General features: G+C 37.9%; 1 protein-coding gene across 13 annotated transcripts in view; it reads right to left on the minus strand.

Annotated features, from left to right (window-relative positions):
- The window catches only part of NRG1 (neuregulin 1), a 1,014,701-nt gene that overhangs the window by 31,692 nt on the left and 969,067 nt on the right, over window positions 1-13,942 (minus strand). For 11 of the 13 annotated variants that reach the window (XM_029226634.1, XM_029226633.1, XM_029226641.1 and 8 more), the window contains one exon: window positions 1,665-1,794. In XM_029226634.1, the coding sequence (XP_029082467.1) occupies window positions 1,665-1,794 (130 nt within the window). Of the gene's footprint in view, window positions 1-1,664; window positions 1,795-7,216; window positions 7,420-13,942 lie in introns of those variants that run through there. The other 2 variants (XM_029226639.1, XM_029226642.1) reach the window with 2 other exon arrangements.

Below are 13,942 nucleotides of genomic sequence, written 5' to 3' on the forward strand. Positions count from 1 at the left end.
GCACGAACCCGTGTCCCCTGCATCGGCAGGCGGACTCTCAACCACTGCGCCACCAGGGAAGCCCTGATTCCTAGTCTTTTATTCACTACAAAAGTAATAAAGTATAAAAGCATAAGGTACTATAAGGATAATAAAAGTAATAATAAAATAAATAAAAGACTATAGCTACTTTTATAAGTTGTCCGTTTTCATTGATAAAATCGGCCACACAACCAGCAAAACTTGTCTTCTCTGCTTCTACTCTATTAAAAGGAGAGATTTTGAGGGCAAAAAAGCAGATCTGGGAGGTACTTGCTTACAGCCCTGAGGTCCCACGAGACATTCTGCACATAGCCCGTGTCTAGATCAGCACAGCGAACAGCAAAACGTTTCTACCGAAACTACATTTTTGTTTGGTGTTATGGTTTTAAAATATATGTCCTTTAAGATGCATTTTATGACTTACAAACAATGGAGGCTTTCTTAGAAAAGGGACTTAAATGTTTGCATACTAGTTATATGATGTAAAAGGGCATTGGCCTTCTTAATGATTTCTTGCGCCTTTTTTCTCATTTTGCTAATTGCTCTTTCTGTTAGCTCACCTGTCTCTCTGACAAGCTTGTTCTTCTTTGTCAACATTTGGGTCACAAGCTAGTAATATTCTGGAGCCGGAGATGGTTGTTCTGATGCTATGTTTTTTTTTCTCATTTAGGACAATCACTGCTACTTGAGAACAGTGGGACACAGCTCTTAGTCAACTGCCAAAGAAATGTGTATTTTTCACCGCATATTCAAATATCTTTTACCACATCAAATTATTTGAGTCCGTGGACCACAGAGAGCCAAAATATCAAGCGTAGACTAAAACTGCATGGCACAATAAACACGTGCTTTTTAATGAGACCTACTAATTTTAACTGCAAGGTTTAAATATTTAATGTAACCTTACTGACAACATCTTTGTTTAATTCTGTCTGTTGAGAGAGAATAACTGTGATACTTCTTAATGGTTCATTAACTCCTTCAGGTCATTGGAGAGAGCGCCATTCTAAATACATCTATAAATAACTGTAGTACATGAAAGAACGCTCTGCCTTCTACATGCGATGATGCTAAACACACTAAATGCATTTCCAAACAAATGCAAGTTGCTGGGTTTTCATTAGTGAGATCGACCTAAATTCCATTTTTATAAAGGAGTTATAAAAGAATAAGCTAATGCCAAGTGTAACAGATGTGTCAGTAAAGAATCTTTTCTGCCCATCCGCTTCTTTTAGTTGTCCTATTCGTTTTGCAGGTGACCACTGGGGTAAAAAGGAACATCATCTTACAGCTTTATCCATACACTGGATGGAGACGTAGGTATCCAAAGTTCCAGACCTCTATGATATTTGCACATCTCTCTTAGGTAACAACGAGGAAAACCACGAGGAAAGCAACTTTATAAATATGGAGGCAAAAAAACCCCCAAAACAACCCACCTTGAAAAAAGCAAAATAACATTCTGGATATAACAGAGAAGATGATAAATGGTATGAACTTTTCACAACACTTTAAAAATAAAACAGCATTATTCAAAGGATGCAACGGAATTGGAAAAAGCAGCAACAATACATCATGAGACATGGAATCATCTAAAAGAAGCAGTCATGGACATAAGCCACACAGAGGATTTCTTGTCTTACTTGCACAAGTATCTTGAGGGGTTTGAAAGGTCTTTCACCATGAAGCACTCGCCTCCATTCACACAGAAAGTTTTCTCCTTCTCTGCACACTTGACAAGATGGCTTGTCCCAGTGGTAGATGTAGATGTGGCTGGATAAAAGATAAAGAAGGGGAAAGGTTTATACCCATCTTTCCCTCTTCTAAGCAGCCTTTAATCTTAAATTCTCTTAAAAGGAAGAGTTCATATAAGATACGGCATACTCCACTAAACTTTCAGGCTTAATAAACAACAGCAAAGACGTTAAGTACTTTCTGGGTGTAATTATAATAAAATTAGAAAAGGGTAATTATAGTTAATTAATTGAATTATAATTAAATAGGCAACAGGTTCAACATTTCTTATAACTAATACTTTATCTTCTAAGGAAGCTGGAAAAGAGAACATCTATTGTCATTAAGAAAAATACATTTTCCAGGAAGGCTCAAAAATAATGACATAAATTCACATCAGTGCAACTGAATGTAGATATCAATTTTTAATGGCAAGTAATTAATAAAATTATTTTATTTTGAAATTACGTGATATATGTGTATGGACTTGATATTTTTTAGACATAATGTATAGCAAAGAAAAATACAAGGTGGCTTATTTGTTCCTAATGAAAAAAATATTATTAATTGAGTATGTATTAATGTATAGATCAGGGGGCATTCTGTTCAAAATTTCCATTCTATTCTAATTTCTACTCAGAAGAATATTATTGAATGTCTGATTGCCATCACGCTTCTGAAGAAATACAAAGACAGTCTAACATTGCTGCAAATGTAGAATAAAGCACTGCAAAATTCATCCATTCTGAAGTAGGAGTAGAAACAAGTTTTAATTTTGGTTTGCAACATCTTCACGTGATAAATCTGATTATTCACTTGCCTTCAATCTTCACAGTTATTGGAAAGTCGGGCTGACACTGATTGCTCCACCATTAGGTGCAAGGATTAAACGAAGCCAAAGTCCTGAGACTGTAAGAGCATTTAGTCTCAGAACTTCTCCCCACTTACAGTTTTGGGAGCACCTTAAACACTGCTCAGTCTCAACCCCAAACAGTCTAACTCACAACATAATGTTTATCACTGACATTATCAGGATGAAATGTAAAACCAACGTGTCCAGCCAATGAAGATTCTATTTACCCTCCCGGGGTAGGGAGAGTCCATCTTCAGACATAAGTTTTTCTCGTTGATTATCTGACTCATTCTTAGTGACTTTTAATTCTTTGTCTTCCTTATCAATTTCTATTTTATGATTTGCGTGTGAAACTCAGATGCCCTTGTTTATTTTATTTGACCTGTCGTATTTTTCCATTTTCTCCTGCCTTTCTTTTTCGTTTCCTTCACAAGCGCACATTTTGCTTTGACATTTAACCTAATTGTGACCCTAACTCTGCTTGATTTTTACTCTACCTGATTGAAATACCGAGCATCTGATTATTCAGTTTCTAAACGACTCGAGGCCTTTCTTGTCTCTTATTCTCCTGTCTAAGGCATGTTTGGGACCATTTCTCTGTTCTCACCATGGCTTTCAGGAGGAACAGCAAAGGACAGTCAAAATGATTTGCCCTTTGGAGACATCTGGTTCAAATCCCATCTCCTACTAGCTTTGTGTCCTTGAGTAAGTCACCTAGCCATTCAGATGGTCAATTTTCCCATTTAGAAAACAGGGTAAGGGGACTCTTACAGGACTCTTATAGAGGTAAAAGGAATTGGCACAAAACTGGCATCCGATGAATAATAGCAGGTATGGTTACTGAAAAAGTAGGGAAGAATCTTAATTTTGCTATCTATCAATCAGAGGTAAAATCTGATAACAGAAATCTGAAGATTTCAAAGAGGCATGCTTTCCTTGAATCATTATAATGGGTAATTAAGAACTGGGTCAATTTTCAAATCATTCCAACACAAAGTCCTTTTCAGAATGCATTTCCAGATGTCCGGCTCAGGTCTACAAACCCAAGCAGAAGAACCAGGGAGAGAGAGGAGAGAGGTGATGTTACCCTCTGCCAGCAGCTGCACTTTTACCATCTTTATCAGGAAGAGGGGAAACATAACTTGCATCCTTTGGTCTATAAAATCATAGAGTAGACAATTTCTACACATCACTTAGCATAGATTTTAACATAATATTATATCTTCATGTGAAAAACTGTTTACTTAGGTGCTATGGATATTTTCATCCATGGCGACTGCTTGTAAAAAAAAATACTAGGAGGGAGTTTGTCTTAAAGGTTTTGTGCTTACGAGTTTCAACTGCTGACAGGGATCTACGGGATGACAAATTGGGCAGAGTATTTTTGCCGAGGGGACCACCTGCAGTGTTCTGTCACCATCATTCCTGCAAAGGAGCTCTGAGCCTCAAGCAGACCCCAGTGGTCCCTGAATCCCTGACAGGCTGCTAAGAATTACCCCTCATCCAAAGTGGACAGCAAACACTGCAGCAGGCTCTTTCAGGACAAACGCTGAGGCTTTTATTAAAAACAACAAAACCAACCCCCTCCTCGCCAAAGCAGACCCTCCATATTCATTGCAAACTTACAATGGAAATTAGCTGTGACAGAAACAAGAGATAGACACATCATACCTATTCCTTGGATTTTCTGATCTTGTGTTATCAAATGAGTAGGATTAAGAAATGTGGGTTCAAACTAGAAACAATCCCTTTTTTCCAGTCCTTTAAAAGTATTTTTCTTGACATCATTATCCTGCAGCTCTGAGCTTTTGACACATTCATTTGAAAAATTCTTAGATCGTGACTAGACACTAGGAATGGGACAGTTGATAATAAAATAACTCTTGGAGAAAATGAAGTAGCAACTCTCTTCCATGTCATGGACTATGCTGCTTAGCGCTTTTATCCTTTAGCAGCAGCGAAAACAAAAACGATCATGGAATTGCAAAGCAGCAGTTACCTCCCAGGTGACACAAAGTGTGGACCAACTGGGTACAGCTGTTCTGAACCAACAGCCAAACACAGGAATATGCTGTAATTGTCAGAAGAACCTGGATCTGGATGGTGATATACGCACCTTTCAGATTTTTGCCAAGTTTCCTTAAATATTCTCCTTCGTTGACCGCAGTGCACAGTCAGCCCCAAGCACATCTATAAATTTTGCAGTGATATCCTTTCTCTTTGGCCTATATACGCTGTATTGCTAAGTCAGTTTCCGTTTGGCAATTCTGCCAGGATTTAATGGAACAGACAAAGCAGGTTCTCAAACCAAACTGTGGAAACAGCATTCCTTCTGGGGGAGCTGGCAGGAGTTTATCAGGGGTAAAGCTAACAGTTTTGGCAACAGAATGTGCTTTTGATATATAAAAGATGACCTTCATAGCTGCTCCCTGCAGTTGGTGACATAGATCTCACTCATTCAGTCCTTAATAGAAACTGCTTCCCTCTGCTTTGTAACTAGTTTGTCATAATCTGGGAGTTGGTCAACTTCTAGTTAAGTGCTAAGTGGACAGCAATTAGGAACAGTGATAAGTGTGACTTCATTACTTTTACGTTTATCATTTATATGAACGTTTTATCCCAAACACACTTTACTTGGGATGTTGCCAATTACAAAATTATAAGGAAGAAAGTATAAGTACAGCAGTTAGCTTGTTACTAGAGAATTTCTTCCGAATGTTTTACTCTCCACCCCGTCTGTCTTGGTAGTATAGGTCAGGACTAATGACCATTCCGGGGAAGTCTGAACAGTTCTCTGACTTAGCCAAGGATTTGGACACTAAGATTACCATTTAAAGATTCCCCAGGGGGCCTCCCTGGTGGCGCAGTGGTTGAGAGTCCGCCTGCCGATGCAGGGGACACGGGTTCGTGCCCCGGTCCGGGAAGATCCCACATGCCGCGGAGCGGCTGGACCCGTGAGCCATGGCCGCTGAGCCTGCGCGTCCGGAGCCTGTGCTCCGCAACGGGAGAGGCCACAACAGTGAGAGGCCCGCGTACCGCAAAAAAAAAAAAAAAGATTTCCCAAATCCTGCACCAGGAAATAGGACTCCCTCCTTTCTAGCCTTCCCTCCCTTCCCTAACCCTTCTCCACCCTCCTTCCCTCCCTCCCTTCTTTTTTCCTTCCTTTCACAGTTCTTTAATGACCGCCTATTATATGCGAGGCATAATAATAACAACTAAAGTTACTGGGGTTGAAAATTGTAAGACTGTAAACAACTCTCCCTAAAAGGAGATCTTTATAGATGAAATGTAGTGAAATGACCCTGGAGTTATTAGCTGAGAAGAATCAGGGGGCCAAGGCACAATTTTGCCAATTACTAGCTGCGGGGCTCTGGTCCAGCTACCTGCCTCAGCATACTCAGCTGCAAAAATGAGGTATCGCAGGGTTGCTGCAGAGTTTGATAAAACACTTTGTCAGTTGCAAAACTGCACACAAGTAGAGGATATGTTTCCATTACTAACAGCGTAAATATGGAACAAAGAGAAGCAAAAACATTTCTGTCCAGACACTGTAAGTACATATCATCAAGTCTCGAATGTTGCTTCTTAGCAAATTATTCTTCTACAAAATGTGAAGAGATGGTCTGATTTGGAGGGGTAACCACTGAATGATTGCAAAGCATCAAGTAAATATCAATAATTTACTCTAACTTCTTCAAAACCACTGTCAATAATTTATACCCATTCAATTGGCTTACAAGATAAAACTGAAGAACAATTTGAGTTAAAAGAAAAAGAAGCTATCTTAAATGTGTAATTATTTTCAACTTTCCAGATCCACACAATTCTCTAATATTTCTTTAAAAAATTTTTTATTGAAGTATAGTTGATTTACAATATCATGTAAGTTTCACATGTAATTCTCTAATACTTCTGACTGAGCTTCCAAGTTACATGAATTCACTGTATTTATAATCTTGTGTGTTACTGTAACAGTTTAAAAACTGTAAAATATTTAAAAATAGTATGATGTCCATAGAATATGGGCCATAGTATAAACTTTGTTTATAACTCAACATTTTGGAAATCACGTACTATCGCACACTTTAGTAAATACACAGAATAAAACTTTGAGGAGTAACTGAGTGTTTGTTCTCTGCTCATTACTCAGTATTTTCCCATGGAGTCACACAGTATTTCCTATAGAATGCCAGCCTTTTTCTGCTCAGACACAGGCTAAAAAGAAAATAATGCTGGAAAGGACAGTTCCCTTTCTTGCTTGTGTTAAGTGGTGTTTTCCTTATCAGTGAAGTAGACAGCACGAACAGACCAGGGCCATTACACAAATGCCAACGACTGATAAGAAGCCAGTCTCTTCTCCTTTGACAATTAGCAGGAATTAGTATGTGTATAGTGTTTACCCCAAGAAGCAATCATTAGCTCCTATCTTCCCTGAGCGAATGAGCCCTGACTAGGAGTTTTTAGGACAATTCTTAACGATTTACTTGCAGAAGATTAAATCACTCTCTGAAGTTTTCTCAATAACATATACAAATATTAACAATTTTTATATTCTAACATGAAACTGTCAATCGCTACAAAGTTGTAGGATTTTTAAAAAATCCTTACCTGTGATATCTTCCATGGCTAAGTATTTAGAAATCTGCATGCATTCCTGCTCTTTGATCTCCCAGTTTAAAAAAAAAAAATCTGAAATTATTATTCTTGCTCAGAATATAGCTCCTCAGCAATTATGTACCAGAGCACTTTGAACTTCTACTGGGAAGAAATGCTTATGTGGTTCCTGAAAATGACGCTCTGGCTCAGAAGCTGGGCAGGACAAGCCATGCCACCTAATGCAGCTTCTATAGATGCCAACGGAAGGATGGGGGAGGCATTAGTTCTCCAAAGGAAAATCCAGAGCCAGACTCAGAACCACTAAAGCATCACCATTCTGGGTTGGCATTTTTTTGCAAGTAGTAATTCAATCCGTTGCTGAATAGCAAATAGGTACTTGAGAAAAAAATGATAGAAGATCAGAGAAACCCATCCTGACTTGCAGGTTCCCAGAGCCCATCTCCTTGGCCTCTCCTCTACTGAACTCTGCTATAGAAACAAACAGGGAAGCCAGGGAAGAACCATCACGAGACCAGAAATGGAACCAGAACTTTCTAAAGTAGAATTAGGGCATCTCAATTCATGGACCTCAGGACTTGGTAATATGGTAGATTACCTACAAGGTGAGAGTCTGTCCAAAGAATAAGCCGACACCAAGGGCTGGTGGAGGTTAACTGGTTTAAGTAGTGAACTTGAGCTTTGGCATCATAACACACATAGGATGGTAGACCCAAAAGAATCTTCACATATTGTATAATTTATCCCATATTGAAAAAGAGGATACAGATCATCTCAAAAGAACAGTTCTGCAGTCTTTCAGCAAATACCTCCAGCTAAAAATTCACAAAAGTGTACAGGCTGCCCAAGGTCACATAAGTGAATTTGGACATGCTTGTTTTCTGTTGTCTTACATGTACAGTGGGGCTGAAGTAGGTTAATAGGATTGCCTTTAGATCCCTCCCTCCCTTACAAGCTCTCAGGGCAGACCCTAATATTTTTTCTGTCTTCTTCAGCAGAATGAAAAGTGACCCTTGGGTGTTTCTCCTCATAAAACAAAATTCTAATTTTTGTTGTAACACTGAGCTCATTTGTAGCTAAACAGAAAGGAGATCCTAAGTTCCCAGCAGTTGCTGAGCAAATGCTTTGGTGTCATTAGATAGTGTTCTCTTTAGAAAAATAAAAATTGTCAACAAAGGTTATTTTTCAAACACAGAAGTGGCTATTTTTTTTTCTTTTTTTCTGACAGCACATTTCACTCATGACACAGTGATGTAGTAGTAGACACTAGTCTACTACTTCTTAGAGCAACATGTCAATGGCATAAATGTCTTCTAGGATGTCTTAGCTTTTCTAAAGAAGAAGGAGTCTCCTCCCACAGTGGATGGCTGGCCAGGTGGTTACAAGAAAGCGACATTTTCTTCCTTACAAAGCCAATAATCTTCTCTTAGCTAAGAAGCCAGCTACAGAAATACAGTTCTGCTATATATTTTCTACTAATCACTGACAGTTTTATCTGAGTATAAAATTTCCATAGCCAGAAGTCAACGAACTTTCAAGCTGTTCCTTGAATCTTTTCCTATCAACACGTATTCTAAAAGAGTAAGATTCATCTAGCCTACAAAGCAAATATTAGCAGTCAGCTGACTGGCTTAATTTGATATATTTATAGATCTCATCAGGCTAAAGGTAGAAGGGGCACATTCTTTACTGTATTCTGCACATTTTATCAGTATCAGTTTGGTTGGGAGAAGGTCATGTCAATGTAGAAAATGTTAACCTGTCATTTTCCAAATTAGTCAAAAGTTTGGAGCATCATACAGAACACATCAAAACAAAGGGAACTGATTAAGGATTCAGTTACTCGGCGAGCTGCTGAAATTACCATGTGACATTTAATGACATAGGCTAATTTATTCATCAACCAAAATACACTTAGTAATGAAAGTAGACGGAAGGTCGAAAGACAGAAACTATGAGACAAATTCATTATCTTATTCATCAAATTAAAAAAAAATCGTGGCATATCAAAAATAAAAGCCATATGGTCATTTCAATAAATAGAGAATCAACATTGATGAGATCGAAAATCAACTTCTCTAAAACTATCCACAAAGTATTCTTACCCCCAAAGATCAAATCTGAATTTAATCAAGCATCCAGATACAGCTACTAATTTACAGGAAGAACACAGGTCAGAGGAACATATAAAAGAACACCATGGGATGCAATCAGCAAAGCCCAATCTATGAAGAACTCTACAGGGCAAATAACCTGATTTCTTAAGAAAAAATTAAAAGAAGATAAAAAGACAAAGAGAGCTAGAGCTAGAGACAGACCAAAGGGTGAGAGAAAAGAAAAACCTAAAATACAGACATTAAAAAGAGACATTAAACCAATTGCAATGAATGAAACTTATTTGGGTCCTGATGTAAGAGGAAATCTGATCACTGATTACAAAGGGTTATCATTAATTGGTATATGTGTCATATACTACCCAAAGCAACCTACTGATTCAGTGCAATCCCTATCAAACTACCACTGGCATTTTTCACAAAACTAGAACAAAAAATGTCACAATTTGTCTGGAAACACAAAAGACCCCAAACAGCCAAAGCAATCTTGAGAAAAAAACAGAGCTGGAGGAATCAGGTTCCCTGACTTCAGACTATACTACAAAGCTACAGCAATCAAGACAATACGGTACTGGGTACAAAAACAAAAATATAGATCAATGGAACAGGACAGAAAACCCAGAGATAAACCCACGCACATATGGTCACCTTATCTTTGATAAAGGAGGCAAGAATATACAGCGGAGAAAACACAGCCTCTTCAACAAGTGGTGCTGGGAAAACTGGACAGCTGCATGTAAAAGAATGAAACTAGAACACCCCCTAACACCATACACAAAAATAAACTCAAAATGGATTTAAGACCTAAATGTAAGGCCAGACACTCTAAAACTCTTAGAGGAAAACATAGGCAGAGCACTCTATGACACAAATCACAGTAAGATCCTTTTTGACTCACCTCCTAGAGAAATGGAAATAAAAACAAAAATAAACAAATGGGACCTAAAGAAACTTCAAACCTTTTGCACAGCAAAGGAAACCATAAACAAGATGAGAAGACAACCCTCAGAATGAGAGAAAATGTTTGCAAATGAAGCAACTGACAAAGGATTAATCCCCAAAATATACAAGCAGCTCATGCAGCTCAATATCAAAAAACCAAACAACCCAATCCAAAAATGGGCAGAAGACTTGAATAGACATTTCTCCAAAGAAGATATACAGATTGCCAACAAACACATGAAAGGATGCTCAACATCACTAATCATTAGAGAAATGCAAATCAAAACTACAATGAGGTATCACCTCACACCGGTCAGAATGGCCATCATCAAAAAATCTACAAACAATAAATGCTGGAGAGGGTGTGGAGAAAAGGGAACACCCTTGCACTGTTGGTGGGAATGTAAATTGACACAGCCACTGTGGAGAACACTATGGAGGTTCCTTAAAAAACTAAAACTAGAACTACCATACAACCTAGCAATCCCACTACTGGGCATATACCCCGAGAAAACCATAATTCAAAAAGAGTCATGTACCACAATGTTCACTGCAGCACTATTTACAATAACCAGGACATGGAAGCAACCTAAGTGTCCATCAACAGATGAATGGATAAAGAAGATGCGGCACATATATATATACAATGGAATATTACTCAGCCATAAAAAGAAACAAAATTGAGTTATTTGTAGTGAGGTGGATGGACCTAGAGTCTGTCATACCAAGTGCTGTAAGTCAGAAAGAGAAAAATAAATACCATATGCTAACACATATATATGGAATCTAAAAAAAAAAAAGAAAAGAAAGGTTCTGATGAACCTAGAGGCAGGACAGGAATAAAGACGCAGGCATAGAGAATGGACTTGAGGACACGGGGAGGGGGAAGGGTAAGCTGGGACGAAGTGGGAGAATGACATTGACATATATACACTATTAAATGTAAAATAGCTAGCTAGTGGGAAGCAGCCGCATAGCACAGGGAGATCAGCTTAGTGCTTCGTGACCACCTAGAGGGATGGGATGGGGAGGGTGGGAGGGAGACACAAGAGGGAGGGGATATGGGGATATATGTATACGTATAGCTGATTCACTTTGTTGTAAAGCAGAAACTAACACAACATTGTAAAGCAATTATACTCCAATAAAGATGTTTAAAAAAATTGGTATATGTGTCAAATGCATTATGGTTATGTTTAAAAATAGCCCTTATCTTTCAGAGGTACATGCTGAAATATTTATACATTGAATAATAAGATGTCTGGGATTTACTTCAAAATAGTAAGAGGGAAGGGAAGTGAGTGAAATCAGGATAAAACAAAACTGATAACTGCTGAACTGGAGGATGGCTCCATGGAAATTTGTTATATCATTCTTTGTACTTTCATACGTTCAATATGCATGTTTAAATTTATACATATATATGTACATGTTTTAATATATCCCTACATACATTTAAAACTTAAAAATGCAAAAATATCAATTTCAGCCTTTTCAAAACATGTCTTTATAAAGTGGAATTAGAATGATACTGTATGCAACCTAAAGATGCTGACTGTTAGCCACCAATCTAAATCATACTTAACCCTGAAACTCTTGGAGGGGTGGTTTCCTTAATATCAAGAACAATATCAATATCCTTTATAACAACATCCTTTATAACAATATCAATTTCCTTAATATCAAGAACAAGCCAAGAATGGTGACTACTGGTGCTACTATTTAACACTGCTCTGAAAGTTCTAGCCAATGCAACGAGACAGGAATAACAAATTGTGGTACAACTGTAGGAAATGAGGAGATAAAATAAGCACTATTAGAAGATGATATGATTGGATACCAGTATTACCTAGCAAGAAAACCTAATAAAATAAAAGGATTATATTCACAACAGCAATAGGAACTATAAATCATTTAGGTCAGCTAGGTGTGAACCTAAGAATAAATATAAAGAATAGGAGATACTTTCAAAGGGTAATATATTAAGAAGGGGAACTGGGTCTGTGCTTGGGGTAGAAGAAGGCATTACATTAAAGGGAGGCATTACATTACATAATAGGGAGGTGAAGTTAATGAGGCTATAAAATAATAATACATCCATATTAAAGAAGCCCTTGGCAATCTGGCTGGAATTAATATTTAATCTGTAGGTCATGGAGAGAGTTGGGTTTTTGCTTGCGGCTGTGATTAATAAAATTAACGGTCTATTCTATAGCCTTTGGAAAGGGAGAAAAATGGAGATGAGACCAGTGAAGAAGGTGACACAAAGGTCTAGATGAGAAAGGAAGATTGCTCAAAGTAGCCCAGTAACGATGGGAGAGGAATCAGCGCCATACTGAAGAATTAACACTACTTTGTATTCATATACATTAAAATTAAGCAAGAACTAAATGCTGGGGTTTGTATTTCACACCTCGTATTGCACCTCTTTCTCAGGCATTCAAACTGCCTAACACACGTTTCCTCTTTATTCTTCACACAATCTAGGATATACCCATGATATTATTAGACAGAGGAACTGCGGGCCATTCTCAATACTCAAGAGTCATTGGTAACATTAAAATGTCAAGTCTTGTAGCCACAACTACATGACTAACGCTTTCCTAATTTAACTATACCACGTCTGTTGATATAAAGGAACCCATGACGAGCAGACAGTATCATAGTTGGCCTGAAATCCTAAGTTACACAGATGATCAAGGTAGTGATATTCCTAAAAGTTATGAAAGCATCTCCCTGACAGGAAATGATTCCCGACAAATCATTTTAAGTAATCTATATTTTCAGTGTCGTGCATAAAGGCACCTCTATAGAAGTATAGAAAAAAAAAATGGAGTCCAGATAACGCAGACACCATCTTGGAGCCAGGCCTCTTTGATCAGTGGATCTGTAACACAACAAGCTTGAAGAATATTCCTTAGAAAGGCACCTTTGCAGCTCTAAAACCCCAGACAGTCCATTGTTACACACCATTTAGCCAAGTTACGGCAATTCTGTGTTTGTGTGATGGCTGTAGACATAAAGAGCCAAGCTCTGTTTCCATAAGTTCAGCATTTTCCTCACTGAGGCCAAAGGTTGCTGCGTACAAAGGAATGAGGCCGTAAAAGTATGTTCAGAACATAAGAATCTTGCTCTCTAACACTTGGCTAATTTCAGTGTGTGTATTTTCCCAGAACTCCCTGGAGTTCCTTGTTCCCAGGTTTGTGATCAGAATAGCAAAACAAACCTCTCTGTAAGAGGATGTGTCATAAAATGTGTATCTGCAGTTTTTAGGGTCCTAGCACAAATTCTATGTCACCAAATAACACACAGAAACCTAACGGTTTTCAATACCGCTATTGCCATTTACACGTGGCCAATCTGAACAGGAATAAAACAAGGTTTCCAAAACACAAATAACTTTATTTACTTATTTTTCTTCAGCATTTTTTTAATTGAAGTATAGTTGATTTACAATGCTGTGTTAATTTCTGCTGTACAGCAAAGTGATTCAGTTATACATATATATACATTCTTTTTTTATATTCTTTTTCATTATGGTTTATCATAGGGTACTGAATATAGTTCCCTGTGCTATACAGTAGGGCCTTGTTGTTTATCCATTCTATATATAAAAGCTTACATCTGCTAACCCCAAACTCCCACTCCATCCCTCCCCCAAACC

The sequence above is a fragment of the Monodon monoceros genome, unplaced genomic scaffold (assembly GCF_005190385.1).
Source record: "Monodon monoceros isolate NGI ecotype Baffin Bay Population unplaced genomic scaffold, NGI_Narwhal_1 Super_Scaffold_17, whole genome shotgun sequence".
In the NCBI taxonomy this organism is placed as follows: Eukaryota; Metazoa; Chordata; class Mammalia; order Artiodactyla; family Monodontidae; genus Monodon; species Monodon monoceros.